The sequence below is a fragment of the Misgurnus anguillicaudatus genome, chromosome 15 (genome assembly GCF_027580225.2).
Source record: "Misgurnus anguillicaudatus chromosome 15, ASM2758022v2, whole genome shotgun sequence".
In the NCBI taxonomy this organism is placed as follows: domain Eukaryota; kingdom Metazoa; phylum Chordata; class Actinopteri; order Cypriniformes; family Cobitidae; genus Misgurnus; species Misgurnus anguillicaudatus.
In genome coordinates, this window is record NC_073351.2 from 26,725,949 (window position 1) to 26,745,581 (window position 19,633).

At 36.8% G+C, this 19,633-nt stretch overlaps 1 protein-coding gene across 1 annotated transcript in view; it reads right to left on the reverse strand.

Moving 5' to 3' along the window:
- Positions 1–444: 444 nt before the first annotated feature.
- Positions 445–19,633, reverse strand: part of cdh13 (cadherin 13, H-cadherin (heart)) — a 469,469-nt gene continuing 450,280 nt past the window's right edge. Inside the window, exon 14 of the mRNA XM_055174957.2 lies at positions 445–1,564. Within this exon, the coding sequence (XP_055030932.1) occupies positions 1,557–1,564 (8 nt within the window). The 3' untranslated portion in view covers positions 445–1,556. The remainder of the gene's footprint in view (positions 1,565–19,633) is intronic.

Here is a 19,633-nt window from a genome sequence, read left to right on the forward strand (position 1 = left end):
TACATAAACCATATTAACTCCTTTGCAAAATATGGACCAGACGTTCTTGTTTTGATTAAAGTAGACAAGATGCTCTTCATTCTCAAAACATGCTAGGGTAACATGAACCATCATCATTTCAATGCCAGCTTGAGTGCATGTTGCCATTAGATGGGAAAAAAGAGACATACCAATTACTGATTTATATAACAAGCCCAACAGAGACATTTTCAGTCCAGTATTGTGTGTGTAAAAAGGTCTTTAACTGGATAAGGTCACTGAGAGCCCTTGAATATTCTGTAGCCCTGAAACAGCAATTGTCATGCGTTTTTCGATCGCATTTACTGAATCTGCTGTTTTCATAACTGTAAGCGTACAATCATATTTCCAATTTCTTCATAAATGAATCACGTTTGTCCAACTTTTGGCTGCCGAACGACCTTAAACAAACAAACAAAGTTAAAGTAGTGGGAAGTACAGTAACAGCTTTATTAAATTAGTGCAAAAGACAGACATAACTCATTCACCACTTCATCTTTTTCTTTGCATTTTCAGAACCTAAGGGGTCTTTCACGCAAATCCACACACGCATTTTGTTTTGTTTTCATTTTTTTCATTCTTTCTTTTTTGTTGTCTTATTCTTACAAGCACAAATAAAGGAAAAAGAAAGAAACCAGCAAATAAACCGCTGTCCTTGGCCTCTTTGACTGACCCAAGGGAAAAGAAAAAAAAAGAAAAAACAAATGCCGTACCACCAGAAACAAGGATCACGAAACATATTCACTTTTGGGTCTCCAGATTTCAAAACCAGAGCTCGCAAATAAAAAGAAAAAACATCAATGGCATTAGAAATAGTCCCTAAAATTTGCAAAAAACATACAGTTCTTTTTTTTGTGAGGGGTCGTTAAAGAAAAAGCGGTCAAAGTACATAATTTAATTAATATATTTGTACATTGGTAAAAAATAAAATATATATAGTGTACATTTCCCTCCCACTATTTCACACATTACTATAAAGAGATATTGTGTTCCACTCCATAACAACTAATGCAATCAAACCGAAAACGAAAATAAGGACTCAATAGACTTTTTTTAGACTTTGAAGGCTTCTGGCTACCACCCTGCCCTAAGAAAACACAACCACTGCAGACTAAAGAGGCCTCGTGTCCATCCCTTACATTAGTAAACAAGATCAAATACAGTAGTCTTTAACCAGAGGAAACTAAAGTACATCGAAATGTCCAATCGCTTTGTCCCCATCCAATATATCCCTTGTTTTAGTGAGAAAGTTCATCAGGTGGTCGCATCCAAGATCTTTTCCAGAGGTATGAAGGGAAAGTGCAGAGAAATTGAGGAGGAAGAGAGAGAAGAAGAGTTCCCGGAGGCGAGGGGATGAAGTGACCGGTTGAGAATAGAGAAACAAAAGCCCAGGGGAGAGCTGACAGGAGAGGAGCCAAGGGTGCAAGGTGTCTTTTGGGAGAGTGTTTCTTCTCTCTCCCCAGCCTGGTTTTTGTGTGGAGAAGAGAAGAGGGTTTTCTTCAGTGTTGCAAAAGGACTACAGTACGAATCAGCAGAATTTACAAGCCTGAGAAAGAGAAAAAGAGAAAAGAGGGAAAGTGAAAATAGTGAAGCTTTTAAACATTTTGAGTCTCTGCTCATGCTGCAAAAAAGTCTAATTTAGTTTTCAAACACAATATTAGGAATTGAGTGTACATGATGTCTTAATGTTATTGAATCCATTTTTTTAGACCGTGTAATCAATTTTGAGTACATTAATATTGGTTGCCACCGTAGTGAGTTAAGCTTAATACACAGCGCCTCGAGATATAAACAGTAGACACAGCTCACGTTAACTTATTAACAATTCAATACATAGCAAATATCTAAAATTGAGAAATTCTGATTTGTCTCACGTCCATAATGACACAGATATCTGATCTGACGGTAAAATAAACATAATTTTCAGCAATTTATTTTAATTGGATTTAGAAAATTGAAAACAAAAATGGTAAAAAAATGGTCCCAAGCTGTTACTGGGGCAGTGCCTCTACAAAGATCCTAATGTATACAATTTTAGGTACAGACATGTATACATGTGGTACTAATATGTACCTTTGAGATAGTAAAATAAACTCTTTATGTGTAAGGTGTAGTATAGGGATCATTTTTGACAATTTTTCTGACAGTTTATTGGGTTTGCAATGATTTCCCAAGCTGTTTAGAAAACAAACAATACAATGAGATTGTCTAAGCAAAGCTTTTGATCACTTAAAAGCACAATATGTATTTTCACCACTAGAGGTTGCTATTAGTGATGGGAGAAATGAAGCTTTTCGAAGCTTCGAATCAATTGAACCAATCTAAACACCACACATATTTTTACAAAATAATAGCAAGATTTTTATTAAAATATGTTTTAAAAATTATTTAAATTAATTAAAAGTGTATTATGTGTTTTTAGTTTTATTTAGGGCAAACAAATCATTAAAACAAACTCCCCTTTTAATTATGCAAATTTTTGTCATTAAATCTGTCTATAAACAAAAAGTAGACAAAATGGTAGTGTTGTTAGTCAGAAAAATTAATGTTTTATGAACTTGCATACTGTAATAAAACTGACCCGAGTTCACCTAACCATATAAGACACTCCCCCTAGTGGTGAACCATCGGATTTTCGAAGCTTTTCGAAACAGTTATGATGTAATGAAGCCTCGTTTGCTAAAATCGCGTGACTCTGCCAGTTTGAAACAAGCTCCAAATCAATTGATTCGAACCAAAAGATTCGTAAAAGTTTTCGTAAAAATAAGAATCTGTATGCACTGCAACGTAGTAGTAACCCAATTCACTTCACAAAACACTTTAACTGAGAACAAAAACACTGACGGAAAAATCAATGTCTGCCTGCCAGCTGTTGCCAGGTCCGCAGCCTTCAGGCTGAGTTAAAGGGACAATCCAGTTTTTTTGAAAATATGGTAATCTTCCAGCTCCCCTGGAGCTAAACATTTGATTTTTACCATTTTAGAATCCATTCAGCTGATCTCCGGGTCTGGCGGTACCACTTTTAGCATAGCTTAGCACAATCCATTGAATCTGATTAGACCATTAGCATTGAGCAAAAAAATAACCAGAGTTTCTATATTTTTCCCATTTAAAACTTGACCGTTCTGTAGTTACATCGTGTACTAAGATAGACGAAAAATTAAAAGTTACGATTTTTTAGGCAGATATGGCTAGGAACTATACTATCATTCTGGCGTAATAATCAAGGACTTTGCTGCCGTAACATGGCTTCAGGAGGCGCAATGATACGCAGCAGCCGAAAATAGTCCCCTTGGTAAGTTTCAATAGCAGGCAATAACTATTTTCAGGCAATGAGTAATATCATTGCTCATTTCCGTCGGTTTTAGTACACAATGTAACTACAGAAGAAGTTTTAAATAGGAAAAATATTGAAACTCTTTGGTTATTTTTGAGCGTGATGCTAATGGTCTAATCAGATTCAATGGATTAAGCTAAGCTATGCTAAAAGTGGTACTGCACTTTTGACACAAGTGGGGTGTCCCTTTAAAAATTGGGGCACTTTCAAACCGTTTTCGTGAGCTGATTTATTCAGTGGGTTAAAGATGGAAGGATTTTGTTCATTAATTGTTGGTTTTCGGGCTAGTTTTTAATGACCATTGGGCTGGTTTTGTTACGCGGACCTGGCAACCCACAAAGCCGCACACACAGAAGTCACTAGTTAAGGACACAACATAAACATTTGGCAGTAACTAAATGGCTGAGAACCTCAGTATTTTAAATGCATAGTCCACATGTTTCATTTCCTTGTATTTGTTGCAGTGTATGGATAGTGTGAAGCAAGCATTGTGCGGCACACTTCTGCACACAGCACACTTTTAAAAAAAAGTGATAGACAAGGTAAGTTAATGGGGGTACATGCCCCAGTACAGCTTTATGCACAACAGTCGCATGTTAGATGCTGTATACAGTTTTTTGCGATTGCTATGACACTTTTTTCAGTGCTTTTGACAAGTTTTCTAAACTCTTAACGCACCAACACACCTAAAACACACAACTGGCAAAACAATTAATTTTATCCTCAAAATCACACATTGTAAACTAAACTCTTACACTGTTTACAAAAACACTGTAAATATGTTTCAGAATCAACTAGTTATACCAGATCACCAACACATGTTCTCTTCCAACAAAAACATTTAGTCAATCATAACACAATGTCATGAAAAACACAATCATAAGATGGAAAAACAAAAACTGCATAAGTTTATGTGTAAGTCTGTCCTTATACAACAAACAGTTGTTTGTATGATTATAGACTGAGTTTTGCACTGCAGTTTCTTTTGAAAACTTTGTTATATTTTTGTTTAGTTGGGTTTAGTAAATGCATGTATTATGATTGTTTTGCTGCAGCAATTCAAGACAAAAATGATTCATCCATCTTAGAGTGTTTTATAAAAAAAGTAGTCAGAATTGCTGCAGTAAAGAACTTACAGTATTTACAACAGGACATTACTGCAAGATAACAAACATAGTCAATATTACTTCCATTTACAGTAAAAAAGTAAAACATAAAAATACAAACAGAAAAAGCCACTGAAAAATAAAGTAAAAGGAAAATCTCATAATCCAATCTATTGCGTTTCTATTTGGCCACATGTTCTCATTCACATCACACCTGATATCTTCTCTGGCAAGGCATCTTGGGAAGAATCTTTTGCCATGTCTTATCCACCTCTGACAGTGTTCAGTTGTGATGTCTGGGATTGCACCATCTATTGCATCCAGGTGGGACTGGAGGAAAACCTCTCCCTTGTCATGGTGGTCTTCAGTTGACTCGTGCAGACATATATCTTATTTTTGTGTTGCTCATATTGTTCCTTTTCAACACAAGATCGACCTAAAGAGCCCCTCCTTTACTCTATTGTATACCATATAGTCATCCAATTGAAAGAAACTGAGTGTGTTTCCTAGGTGGGAATCAGCTGTGATTTATATATTTGCATTGGTACAATAAGTTGTTTTTCAATCCCAATGGAATAAAATACAGGGGATATATTTATGTTTCAATTCATCATATAAACAGCTGTTTACTTTGACTATAAGTGAGGTTTAGCACATGATGTTATCTGTTTTGACATGCTGTGTGAAAGCATTTGTAAATTTGACATTAAAAATCTATTGTTTTGGTCTTGTTTGAGCTTGTCTGTAAAAGAAGTTAAAGCATTTTAAATTTGTGTTAATTGTATGCATTTTGTGTTAAACCAACAAGAAATGTGTAAATAGTATAGCTTACATAGGTGGATGTAGTGCTAACTGTGTTAAGAGTTTTGAAAACTTGTTAAAAGTATTGAAAAAAGTGTCATAGCAATCGTAAAAAACTGTAATAACCACTTTTCGATTTTTCCACGTGTGTTGCCATATAGCGAATATATTATGTCACTAAAAGGCAAGGGAGACAAGGGACAAACCATTATTTAAAATAGAAATTTTTCTGTATTCACAAATCCTTGGGAACTTTTGGGATAATGTAAGTACGCAACTCCATGAAATATATCACACTGTGCAAATGCTATTTGGATATTTTATTTAAAAAATCCTACATATTGTGGCTTTAAAAGAACCTATGCAGTAAGAAACTTTTTGCAAGAAAAGCAAGTACACAGTATGATACTGAAAATACCAATCTGTAACACAACATTAATGATCGCTCTGAGAAATTTTAAAGGTAAAGCAACTGCTGTACCTCATTTTCTTTTCTTGCTCAACTTCTCGCCACAATCAACATGAAATTCGATTAAAATGTAGTTTTGAAAAATGCAAGGTGTAATTTCGAAAGACTTGAGTGAAAGTAATTGGCCCGCAAAACTCTAGTCTAAAGCGATCGAAGAGTGCCAGATCCGATGCGAGACGATATTAAATGGGTGGGACTATTGATTTTTCCATTTTTCGTGCTTTGTTTCTTTCCACTAGACACATTTGTATTGCTTGGTCATAAATGGCAATAGAAGAGAAAAATGAGACTCGAACTGCACTTAAGATCGTAGACAGCACAAACTGTTTTTGCGAATTACAGTACAAGACCGCACTCCTCCTCTCATTCATTTACAGAGACCTCAAAACAAGGCAGGTAAATCTTCCCCTTTAGGCGAGTCGGATACACCAGACTACTCAACTAAATCAATTCACCTCGCCACTTTCAGATGCAATAATGTCAGACGAGGAGCCTGTAAACACCCTCACTCCACATACTGTGTTCTCCAAACACAGATCTCCAAATATATAAGTGTGGTGGGAAACCACAGTGCAGTGGGTAAGACGGAGTATTGTTTGATCTAATTATCATCACCCTGATTGGAGGAAAGTAGTTGTGGCAGCAGTCAGCTGGAGTTGAGGCGAGCACAATAACACACGTGACCCCGAGCTGTACCCATCACCTCCTCAACCCTCCTCATTCCCGACCTCAATTTGTCTTTCCATCAGTCAAGAAGAAAAGTTACCAGTGATGGGTTGCAGGTTTAGAGCCACGACACCAGCTCGATAAAACCTCTAATAACTTCAAGCTACACAGATTTAATAGACCAGAGACATAATTAAAAACTTAAGTACACTCATCCATTCTCTAAACATTACGTAACTCCAGTTTATTGCTGCTCCAAAGCTTTGCCATGCAAATCATTGAACCTGTTTATGGTAGGTAGCACAAATTATTAAAGAAGTGTGGGTACAAACCCACATGAAAATGTTATAGTATACTATAGTATTTACAATAATACGGTTCAAAACACTGTATTTAGGAATTTTACTATAATAAATACCATACTTTATACCAGGGGTGGGCATTCCTGGTCCTGGAGGGCCACTGTCCTGCAAAGTTTAGCTCCAACCCTAATCAAACACACCTGAATGTCATTTCCAAGTAATCCTACAGCCTTTGATTAGGATTTTCAGGTGTGTTTGATTAGGATTGGAGCTAAATTTTGCAGGACAGTGGCCCTTACGGACCAGGAATGCCTACCCCTGCTTTATACAGTTTTATAGTATTTTTTCATGTGTTAATATAAAATTAACAACCTGATCCCACGAATTTCCATGTTATAGTCACAGAATATTTTGCTCATTTATCCGTTTAATTGTCACGGATCTCTGCATTTTTCCGTGTCTATACCACAGACTTTCTTTTCCGTGTCAGTTTCACGTATTGGTTACTTAATTGTTTTTCCTATTTTTTTACCATTTTCACATGGGTTTGGGGTTAGAACGACTTTCTGTAACATAAAATGACACCCTAACCCAAACCCAACTCTAACTCTAACGTCAGGGGACAATTGTTTTAAAGTCCGGAAAAAAATGTATAAACCAATAGTTAACTCTTTCCCTGCCAATGACGAGTATTTCCGGCTTTCCGCAATACCACTACCGCAACTTATACAACCTGGAAGTAACGCCTCACGTGAAAGAGAAAGAACTGTTTATGTATGTTTTGAAAGATCACTCTGCATCTGATCTCTATTAAAAGTCCTTCACAAAAATGGAATTATCTCAGGTTTTTGCTCAAAAATTTGTGTTTTTGAAGAAACCTACCCATATTTGAGAGGTGATAAAAAGAGAAGTAATGAAAGTAGGATGAAACAGGTTTTTCTGTTTGAAAGCAGAGGGTCTATTCTTTCATTTGATATATTGTATGTTTATATATTTAAAGAAGAACATTTTCTGAAAGGAATTAAACCTTTGTGAAAATTGTGAAAAATGCTGGAGCTGGATTTTTAAAAACGCTGGCGGGGAAAGAGTTCAAGTGACATCCAAACCCCAAATCTAAAAATAGAAAAACAATTGAGTAACCAATACGTGAAAGTGACACGGAAAAGAAAGTCTGTGGTACAGACACAAAAAAAGGCGGAGATCCGACAATGACACGGATAAATGAGCAAAATATTCCGCGACTATACCACGGAACCTTGTTAGATCATGTTAAAAATTACTCCTCAAAGTTTCACAAATGTCAGAAACATAATCAGTGCAGGTACAAAAATAAAACAGCAACAACAAACCTACATGAAAATGCAAATCCATGTGCCATTACACCCAACGTCTTCAGGCGACTAACCTGCATGTTACTCTGTCTGTAAAACCCAGCTAGTATTTTTTTGTGATTTATTGTTTTCTACATAAAATAAGTAAGGTCATGTCAAAGTTTGAAATCAGTGTGAAATCACAGTACTTGTGTTTCATTACAGTATAACACATTCTGACACAGAATGCAATGGCATGATAGCTAGAAACAACTTATAATTCATGCCTTAAATTAATTAGCAGGAAAAGGTGACGCTTTATTTTCTAGGTGCACTATAGACAGCGAGTCAAAAAAAAAAGTAGGTAGGAGAGCTGGAAAATAACAGGTCGATGCTGTGGAAATTTATCTTTCCCTCGAGACAGCCACATCAGGACCCAGAGTGGATTAAACGGAAAAAACGCCCATCTTGGCAGAAAAAGGGATTTCAACTTCAGTAAGTTAGCTGTTTGGTGGACAGCGCTCAGCCTTATTTCTCTGTTTGTGAATTAATTATATTTCAACCCTTTTGGGCATCTTTCATCAGATTACAGAGACTTTTCAAAGGTCTGCTGAGAATTTCGCCGCTCTTCATTTGAACCAAAAATATCATGCTAGGAACAGACTCAACGCTGCGGTCTCATGTTTAATTTTCAATGACTCTTATTGTTAACTACAACTATGATTGACATTTTGAATTCACCTACTTACGGTCTGAAACGCTTCTGAAAAAAGCCAATTGAAGCTTTCCATATGTAAGAATAAGATGTTAAAGGAATAGTCTACTCATTTTCAATATTAAAATATGTTATTACCTTAACTAAGAATTGTTGATACATTCCTCTATCATCGGTGTGCGTGCACTTAAGCGCCGGAGCGCGCCGCGACACTTCGATAGCATTTAGCTTAGCCCCATTCATTCAATTGTACCATTTAGAGATAAAGTGACCAAACACATCAACGTTTTTTCCTATTTAAGACGAGTAGTTATACGAGCAAGTTTGGTGGTACAAAATAAAAAGTAGCGCTTTTCTAAGCGGATTTAAAAGAGGAACTATATTTTATGGCGTAATAGCACTTTTGGGAGTACTTCGACTCGCCTGAAAAGTCCGCTCCCCTTCTCACTCTCATAATGGGAGAGGGAGGGTGTTACTGAGCCGAGTCGAAGTACTCCCAAAAGTGCTATTACGCCATAAAATATACCGTAAAACTTCAAATAATAGCCGAGTCCCAAATAGACGCCTGTCTCTTTTAGACGCCTGGCGTGACGACAGGTTTGGGTAAATAAACGCCTGTCTCAAATAAAGGCCTGGTCTGTTTTTTAGTTTCGGGTTGTATTTAATCTTCTAAAACCCGTCAGATAGTCTGTTTAAGACAGTTCTATGGTGCAGATTGAACACGCTAAAGTTTTTTTGCTTACCGGTAGATGTCACGTGACAGACGCAGTCGTTCCGTTACTCATCACTATGACAACACAACAAGCTTTGTCGGCAGGCTTGAGGTGATGATGAGAGTAGCGAAGTGACAATCGGGAGAGTCGGGACTTTTCCCGGTGGGCCGGTAGTGTTTTGGGGCCGCTGATAATAGCCGGGCTTTCAGTCTTTTGTCATGCATGCACTCCCACCACACATTGTATTTCTCATGCGGAAACACTATTTATCATATTTAATATGCTGCAGCGCCCAAAATGTATCTGGCCGCACTGCTCTCTCTCTCTCTATCAAGCCCGTCTTCCCTAGAGTTCTAGTCGAGCGAGCCAATACAAAAAAAAGAAAGAGGCTACACAATAGCCAATCAGAAAATAGCACTGTTGTATCTGGGTAAAATTTCACGCAACAACCAATAAAAAAACATATCATTGTTTGCTTTATTTATACTGCCAATAATTTAAGACTGTTGTTATTACACGAACTAATTTGTTAAACACATTCAAATTAAAAATAAAACGTAATATGTGGTAACCTCCTGCTGTCATGCTGGAACAATTAAATTAAAAGCCTGTCTCTTATAGACGCCTGTCTCTTTTAGACGCCTGGTGTGATGATAGGTTTGGGAAAATAAAAGCCGGGCTATTATTTGAAGTTTTACGGTAGTTCCTCTTTTAAATCCGCTTAGAAAAGCGCTACGTTTTATTTTGTACCACCAAACTTGCTCGTATAACTACTCGTCTTAAATAGGAAAAAGTTGATGTGTTTGGTCACTTCTAACTTTATCTCTAAATGGTACCATTGAATGAATGGGGGCTAAGCTAAATGCTATCGAAGCGTCGCAGCGCGCTCCAGCGCTTACGTGCACGCACACAGATGATAGAGGGATGGATCAACAATTCTTAGTTAAGGTAATAACATATTTTAATATTGAAAATGAGTAGACTATTTCTTTAACAGTTTGTCAACAGCACATACGTTGGTATAAGACCCTGTTTATGAAAACATGTTTTTGTGATTTACTTTATTCAATAACCTTAAAATATATATATTATTGAATGAGTAAGGTCATGTCAAAGATTGAAATTGAAGTATAATCTCATTTAAGATGCTCCTCATCTCCTAATAAGACTTTAGCCTGGATTTCACAGACAGAGTTACATATTTTAAGATATTTAGGGAAATCGTTGCTGCTCATCTACCGCAAAAATGCAAGAATCTGCAATGTCTAACCGGCAAATGTACCATGATTTCTCATTTTTTATTCATTATGGCATACTAATGCACAGACTGTATGCATAAGGTTTGACACCAAAAGCCTCAGCATCCTATTGCTTATTTTAGATGAAATCGATTCTGCAAACTGCACTACAAAGAGATAAGCCAGATGAAAATCTGATTGCTCAGAGGCTGTCATTTCACAGCTTCGAAGACTTAAATTATTCATAACCGAGGACTCAATTATGTTTCGCTAAGTAAGCTTGTAAGATGTTTTAGAAACAACCATTGACATACAGTAACAGTACAGTAAACAGAAGACAGATGTTAGTTTAATAGTGACAAACAGGCTACTTAGACAACTGTAACGCAGTGTGACCTAAGAAACAATTAGGAAATTTAAAAAGTTATGCGTTTTGTTTTCCATCAAAAACTCCCAAAGTGCAGTTTGCAAACACACCTACAGGTGGCGGTATAGTCATCTTGGCATAGTTTGCCCAATCCTCATCTGTACGTAACTTTACTCTCCATGCCTCAATTTAGAGCTAAACCGCGACATCAAAGCCTTTGTAAGAGTGTAAGAGATAGTTTTGTGTTCTCTCGACATTTCACAATCCTGCCTTGTGTTTTTTACAGGTCCATTACAGTCAATGTAATCAAATACACCAATTCAATGGCACCACGTTTTCCAAGGACAAACAAAATCGATGGACTCAACGGGCAAATCAGTGTGTTTAGCAAACCGTCATCAAAAACTTTAACAATGGCTCCTGTGGGACCGAAGGTGTTGAGATTAATGAGCATGTCTGAAAAGGTGCCAGCCGTGCCCATTGCACTATTTGAGAAAGAGTGGCACTCTTAGGAAAGCTGCGGCATTTGGTGCAGGATTTAACAACTTTAATCGGGGCCTAAAGAAAGCCGAACTTGTGGAGATTCACAGTGGATCTGTTTGTGTGTTTCCCAAAGGCTTCCATACATTATTTAAGGGGCCACAAAAGCAAGTCTGTCACAGTCCTTTATCCGTGTGAATGGAAGAAGAACAGAGAGTATGGATTTTTCTGTCTGTGGTGCAGAAGGTTAGAGACATGCACGCTAAAAATACACACACTTGTAAAGCACACGCAACACTTTACCTCCACAACTTTCACAATATCATAGTCAGCAGTGATATAATATTACAATAATGTTAAAACCATTTATGTCAGACTCGTGTCTTTTGTTTGTCTTGCAACGCAATAGAGGACATTTTTAGAGGAAAGTCTTCTTAGGCCATTGTGTGAAACAGACCAAAATCTCAGAAATTATTTACTAATAATCTTCCTCTTCAGTGAGCTGGAAACTCAAGAACCACTATCGGATCACTGGCTCAGTGAAAGTCATACAACAGCATAACAGTGAGTAAATTATTTATATGAACTTTGTTTTAATTTGGCCTTATTGGTAACACTTTACTTGAAGGGGTGTTCATAAGACTGACATGACCCCTTCATAATCATGACATGATCTGTGTCATAAACATGAAGGAGATTTTATGCATGTTTATGACAACTGTCATTAAGTGTCATTCGTTGAATTATGTAATTTTTAATGCAAATATGACATTGTTTGAGATGTCCTTCTTATGACAACTTGACATTAACTAATACATCATAACTTCTCATGACAACTTGCCATTACCAAGACAACATAACTGACCACTTTTTACCAGTGATACAAATTCAGGTTGTCATTAAAATGTCATTTAGTGTTAATACTCTGTCATTTAGTTTTATAACAGCACCATGAATATTTTTGTTGACCTCAACTACAGTGGTACAAATATAGTTTGTCGTTAAAATGTCATTAAGTAATACTCTGTAATATAGTTTTATAAAAACATCATGAATATTCTTCAGTTCATAATGTTTTTTTTAAGTTTCCTCAATGAGTTTAATAAATAAAATCAATCATCCAATAATTATAATGATAATAATTAAAATTGATAAAATTATATTTATTGCATTTGGAGACCGATTCACCTAAAATTAAATGAAAACAGTACAATAATGGGTTAAGCCATGCAGCGTTGGGTCCACATCGCTGGAAAAACAATTAAATGTTTCGATAGTTTTTCTTCTATGTCAGAAATTTTCAGAACCCATGTGAGGAAGAACAAGTTCTGTTAGTTTTCAGTTTTTTATGTGTTGTGCACACACATAAAGTTAAGTATAATCTTTTGACATGTCTGTTGCATTTGTTAAGGTATATAAACTTATTTGACAGTATTAAAGGAATAGTCTACTCATTTTCAATATTTAAATTACCTTAACTTAGAATTGTTGATACATCCCTCTATCATCTGTGTGCGTGCACGTAAGCGCTGGAGCGCGCTGCGATGCTTCGATAGCATTTAGCTTAGCCCCATTCATTCAATGGTACCATTTAGAGATAAAGGGCCCTATTTTAACGATCTAAGCGCATTGTCTAAAGCGCACAGCGCAACGTCTAAATGGGCGTGTCCGAATCCACTTTTGCTAATTTAACGACGGGAAAAATGGTTTGTGCGCCGAGCGCATGGTCGAAAAGGGTTGGATCCTATTGTAATGGGAGTATTTTGGGCGTAACGTGCAGTAAACCAATGAGAGTCTCAGCTCTCATCCCCTTTAAAAGCAAGTTGCGCCGGCGCTATGTCTAATCCCTATTTAGATGACGAACTTTGTAAACTGAAAAACTAAGCGGAGGAAAAAGATCCGCAGTTTAAGATTAATGTTAAATAATTATGTTGTTTTTCACTTGTATTGAAATTGTTATTTTTTTATTAAAACCTTTAAAACCCGTTTTCTTTTAGTCATGGAAGTAAAAAGCAGGCTTGTAATTGCTTTAAATGTATAGCTTTCCAATATCATCAAAAAATAATTTACAAGTATGTAAGATAATTTTTGTACTCTAAAAATACTTACAGGAGATAAATAATTTACAAACGGCTCTCCTCACGTTTCAGCACTTTGGACAGCGTTTTTTTAGCAAAGAGTTTTTTTTAGCATTACTTAAAAATGTTTCTCATCTCACCATATCCACAGGTACAGAGTCATCATATACAATAAATCCGTGAGGTAGCATTTAAAAACATTTAAAAACAGATGCATTTGTTTAAAGCAAAGCATTTATTTACTTACCAGGCTGCAGGTGAAGCAGCTCTTTGTGCCTTTTAACGTCTAATAATTAGTCCTCATTTATGTCCAAGAGACTCAATAATAATCTTTTACATTCAATCCTTTAATCTTCCATATTTAAAAGCATTTTTGTGCTGCTGCGCATTCATGTACTTTGTGATAAGCAAACCCGCGTTGTCCTCCCGTTTATAGGCGCATATTACTAATGCGCTCTTTAAATAACATAAAACATATTGCGCATTGACTTTAGACTTTAGACCAGGTTTTTGTTGGTCAATGGCGTAGTCTATTTTAGTTGCCTCAAAATAGCAATGCGCCAACAATGCGCCTGAACACACCTCGTTTTTCAGACCAGAACGCCCATGGGCGCAAAGGGGGCGCAAATGCATTTGCTATTTAAACAACGTGGCGCTAAACGTGAAAATTAGGGTGGAAACTAGCGAAAGACACTTGCGTCGCGCATTGCGCTGCATTGCGCTGCATTGCGCCGGGTGTAAGATAGAGCCCAAAGTTCAACCCATCCTCATCCCCATGGCGTCAATATTTGACGCACTTGACCATGCGTCAATATGTTACGCGGAGGGTATACCTTTCGCGTCATTTTTTGACGAACTGGGGACTTCAATACTATTACGTCCGTTGCATTCTCTTTTCCTATTTTCTTACCATTTTCGCGTCGGTTTAGGGTTAGATTTACATAATGACATCCCCACCCAAACCTAACTCTAACCCCAACGCCAGGTGATAACTGTTTAATTTCGCAAACCAAACTCTAACCTAAACGCCAGGTGACAACTGTTTAATTTCGCGTACACTGTTTAATTTTGCGTAATCTAGCCCTGAACCGTCGCGAAAATGGTTAGAAAATAGGAAAAGAGAATGCAACGGACGTAATAGTATTGAAGTCCCCAGTTCGTCAAAAAATGACGCAAAAGGTATACCCTCCGCGTAACATATTGACGCATGGTCAAGTGCGTCAAATATTGACGCCATGGGATGAGGATGTGTAGCAAAGTTAGAAGTGACCAAACACATCAACGTTTTTCCTATTTAAGACGAGTAGTTATACGAGCAAGTTTGGTGGTACAAAATAAAACGTAGCACTTTTCTAAGCGGATTTAAAAGAGGAACTATATTTTATGGCGTAATAGTACTTTTGGGAGTGCTTCGACTCGGCGCAGTAACACCCTCCCTCTCCCATTATGAGAGTGAGAAGGGGAGCGGACTTTTCAGGCGAGTCGAAGTGCTCCCAAAAGTGCTATTACGCCATAAAATATGGTTCCTCTTTTGAATCCGCTTAGAAAAGCGCTGCGTTTTGTTTTGTGCCACCAAACTTGCTTGTATAGCTGCTCGTCTTGAGTGGGAGGAGCGTTGATGTGTTTGGTCGCTTCTGGCTTTGTCTCTGATTGGTACCATTGAATGAACTGGGCCAAGCCAAATGCCATCGAAGTGCCGCAGCACACTCCACCGCCCACGTGCACGCACACAGACGATAGAGGGATGTATCAACAATTCTTAGTTAAGGTAATAACATATTTTAATATTGAAAATGAGTAGACTATTCCTTTAACACTTAATGACATTTAAATGACAGTTTAATGTAATGTTAACCCATACAGCTAAGTAGTTTCTTTAGTTTGATAATTAATCTGCTATGGCAAGCTGTTTATGACAGATTTATGACAAGTTATGATGTATTGGTTGATGTCGAGTTGTCATAACAAAGACAATTCAAACAATGTCATCTTTGCATTAAAAATGACATAATTAAACAAATGACACTTAATGACAGTTGTCATAAATGTGCATAAAATCTCCTTCATGTTCACAACACGCGTCACGTCATGATTATGAAGGTGTCATGCCAGTCTTATGGACACCCCTTCAAGTAAAGTGTTACCATATTTTCCCCATCGTGACACATATCCAAGTGAAAACGAATATGAAAAAACGTAGAGAGGGACTTGATTTCGTCCGTCGAGAACTGATTGGATCGTTTAAAGTTTGGTCATGTTGTTACTTGCTAATCGCTGCAATCTTTTCCCGTGCCCTGCTCTTGTGATATTTTTCATGACCAGAAGAGTTCATTTCAAAAAAGGGAGGAGATTATATTTTTTTTAATAATGAAGCTCACCGATGTTATTCATAAAAAAATTTATGAATAATATTCCATAAAAAAGTTTTTATTTAAATTTTATTGTGACTTTAAGTTCCAGGTTGGTTAAGAGTCTGGGCGGTAGGGTCCATGTACCTGCAATGTTTAAACACTGCTGTAAGTTTATGAACATAATGTATGTACTGTAAGTGATATAAGAGGCTGTGCTGAATAAATCACGGCTGAAGGGCATTTTTAGGCACAACGTGAAGCTGTATTCACAATACAGCACCAGCCTCGAGTACCCTTTAGCTTTTATAGAAGTGTAGTTACCACACAACGCAAATATTACAGCAAAAAATATGTATCAATACAAATTTCATGAGAAAATATTACTAAAAGCCACTGGAAAATAATATAATCAAACCATGTGCAAATATAATGTAATGCTTTTACTTTCCGAAAGCATTTCATGTCAACTAATTCTAAAGAAATTAAATGTTCGTCTTGACACAGAACATTGAAGTCTGACAGTAATGACATTGTGGGTATGTGTCTCCTGTAGAGCGGACAGATGAAGCGAGGACTGTCTAATCTTACAGATGGTATTCTACTGAGCTCCTGCTCTTATCTATCTGTGCTCACCAGCTCTCTCTCACTAAGGGTCAGGGTTCATTAAGGTGATAAGGAAATTGAAGTCAGACACTCTCTCTCTCCCACTCAATCAGAGTGTGGCACGGCCTCTCCTGACCGCAACAGTGAAATGCGTTCTTGCAAGAGTCATTAGCGTGTCTGTAGTGCTGTGCCGGTCCTGATGCTGCAGGGACCTTCTTGCCTGTGAGGCATCATGTCACATGAGATTTCAACACGTGTGCATGCTTTTTAAACTATACTACTGATGTAGCAAATACACACAAGAACATTGAAAAATAAAGGTGCCATAGAAGAACCATTTTTGGCTGTATGGTTCTATAAAGAACCTTTAACATTTGAAGAACCTTTTTGTTTTAGGGGGAGGGGGTAAAGCTATTTCATGCATTCTGACTTATTTACACTGTTATAAGAGTTGGATTCTTCATGCTAAATATAGGTAAAGTGTCAAAAAAGCAGTTGGACGTATGACAAAGTATTTCTGTGCCGAATGCACTTCGCCAGGGTTCGTACAAGTTTCGAAAAGTTTTTTTGAACATGAAAGATTCATACATAACAATCTTGCTCTAGTTCTTTTATGGGCAATTTCAGTGCAGGAAGTAGGGGAGAGCGGGGGTGAAAGTACCATTTTTCAGAAAAACTTAAAGATAATGTTATAGACAGAGATCTATTTTTGCTGTGGTTAATAACTCACAAGTGTGCTCTATTAATACCAGGTGGAATTTTGTAAACATTTAAAACGACTTTAATATAATTTCACTTTAAACATAAGTAGTGAATTGTTACTTTCAACCCCACCTGCAGGGACGAAAGTAACACAACAAAACAAGATAGATTTTTGTGTTACACTTGTTTTTAGTAAATATATATGACTATGACCTTCTTGAAAAATGAAAAATGCTCATGTTTACCTCTGTGGCTCTCCTTTCATGCAAAATTGTTTTTGATGTGATACATTTACCAAATATCTTTACTATACTATAAGTGCATTCCTGTAAACAGTTATTTGATTTTCCCTAAGATGCAGTCGATAAAACTTAACTTGCATCAAACCTAAACAAATCCTTTCAAAAATAGTATGTGAAGGCAAAATTGTGATAAGAGAGTGGCAAAGCGATGAGGAGATGAATGCTAATATATGCAGAGAAACGTATAACACAAACAGAGTAATGAACAGAGAACGAGTGAAAACTCTAGACATTATCTGACGACATATGATTCACACAGACCTCACTGGATCCACTGTGACATCTCTACAAACTGGGCTTCAGGAGGGCATCTCACCCATTACAAACCCCCACACATGCATATCTGAGCAGAACACATCATTTTTGAATAAAGAGAGGGAAGCTGGAAATCTCAGATTTATTTTTCCTCCTTTTTCCATTTAAGAATGGCTGTAAAAAGCTCCATTATGTTCCAACCTCACTGAAGGAGTGAATTATTAATGTTATTGCTGAGGGAAACAGTCGCCAAGGGACCGTGTGCAGGTTTGGATGGGAGATTAACTATGGGACGAAAACATAACACACACATGCACACGCATGCATGCACGCATGCACACACAGAAGGGTACAAGGGATGTTTAATACTTGTTGTAAATTGGCCTTTAATCTTTGCATATTATTTCAAATGCTTCTGTCTCTCTTGTGACCATAATACTACCTCTTTCGATGTGTTAATCCAGTCAGATATGAATCAACTCTTAATGCAGTTAGAGGCTTTACCATAGTAAACAGATATAGGTTGATTAAAGGTTTCTGGGAGTAAGGCCAAATTCCTGCCACACTTGACAGTAAGGTATACAGAGAGTTTCTCATTAGCATTAATAGAGAGCTAAAAGGAGCAACATTGATAAACTCCTGTTACCGGGCAAAGAGGCATTAGATAAAAATCTAATTCTTTATCTGTATCACTTTCTTATTTAGCAGTAGAAATTTCTAAACAACAAATGTACACAAAAAGAAATTTGGGGTTGAAAATGCCCTCTAAAAATGCTGGGTTATTTTGAACCCAGCGTTGGATCTAAAAAGAGACGAACCCCAACCCTTTGGGTTCCTTTATGACCCAAAGCTCGGTTGAAAATAACCCAGCATTCTGTATAAAGTCAGATATTAAATGTATTCTCAGTTTGTCGCACCACAGAATAATGTGTTATTAACCACCCAATAATAAAAAAATTATGATGGAAAAAAATCTTTGAAAAAAGGCAGGATTCTCTGCTCTCAAACGGTTGGGGGTGTCCACTGTTGGAGCTGAAACCAAAACCCGCTCGCGGGAAAGCTGCAGTCTCTTTCAACTTTCAAATATCGCTACAACCTATAAATGGATTCTCGCAATTGTGTCCCGAGCAAATAATCCTCAAAAATGAGGAAAAGCTGTTTAACGGTGGAACTCCACAATTCAGTATTACATAGTTAACAGAATTCTTTCAGCAATTTCTAACAATTATAATAAGTATAACCAATGGCGTTGGTTTGGGAGAGGTAATATTCAGGGAACAATGAATTGTCCCTAGCAATAATTTTAATCAAACAGTTGATCTTTATTTATATACAACTGATGTCCATCTGTATCTTGTGTTTTTACTTATTTTATTTAAAATTAATTTATTCAGAAAATATTTAAATTAGATTAAAACGTTTGTACAATCACGTTCTCTAAAAATAGTGCTTTTGTGGTACACAAACGGTTAACAGATCTCGTTCTTTGTAGTGAGTCCCACCTCCGTAACTCACATGGCTACCATGATTGGCTTTGCCCTTCTTTAACTTTTCTTTTAACTTTTTTCTTTAATACTTAATACTTATTTTCTTAATACTTATTTTCCAAGATTAATATAATGACATTATTTACATCCCCACCAATGTCAAAATTACGCCCTTGAGTGTAACGCTTACTACATTTGTAACTTTATTGCTTATGTACTATTTGCCATTTTTATCTTTACAAAATCTTTTGGGTGAACTTAACTGATACACAAAAAGCTGTATGTTTGTTTTTGCAAGGGTTGGTTGATGAATCTATTGCAGTTTTCCAACTT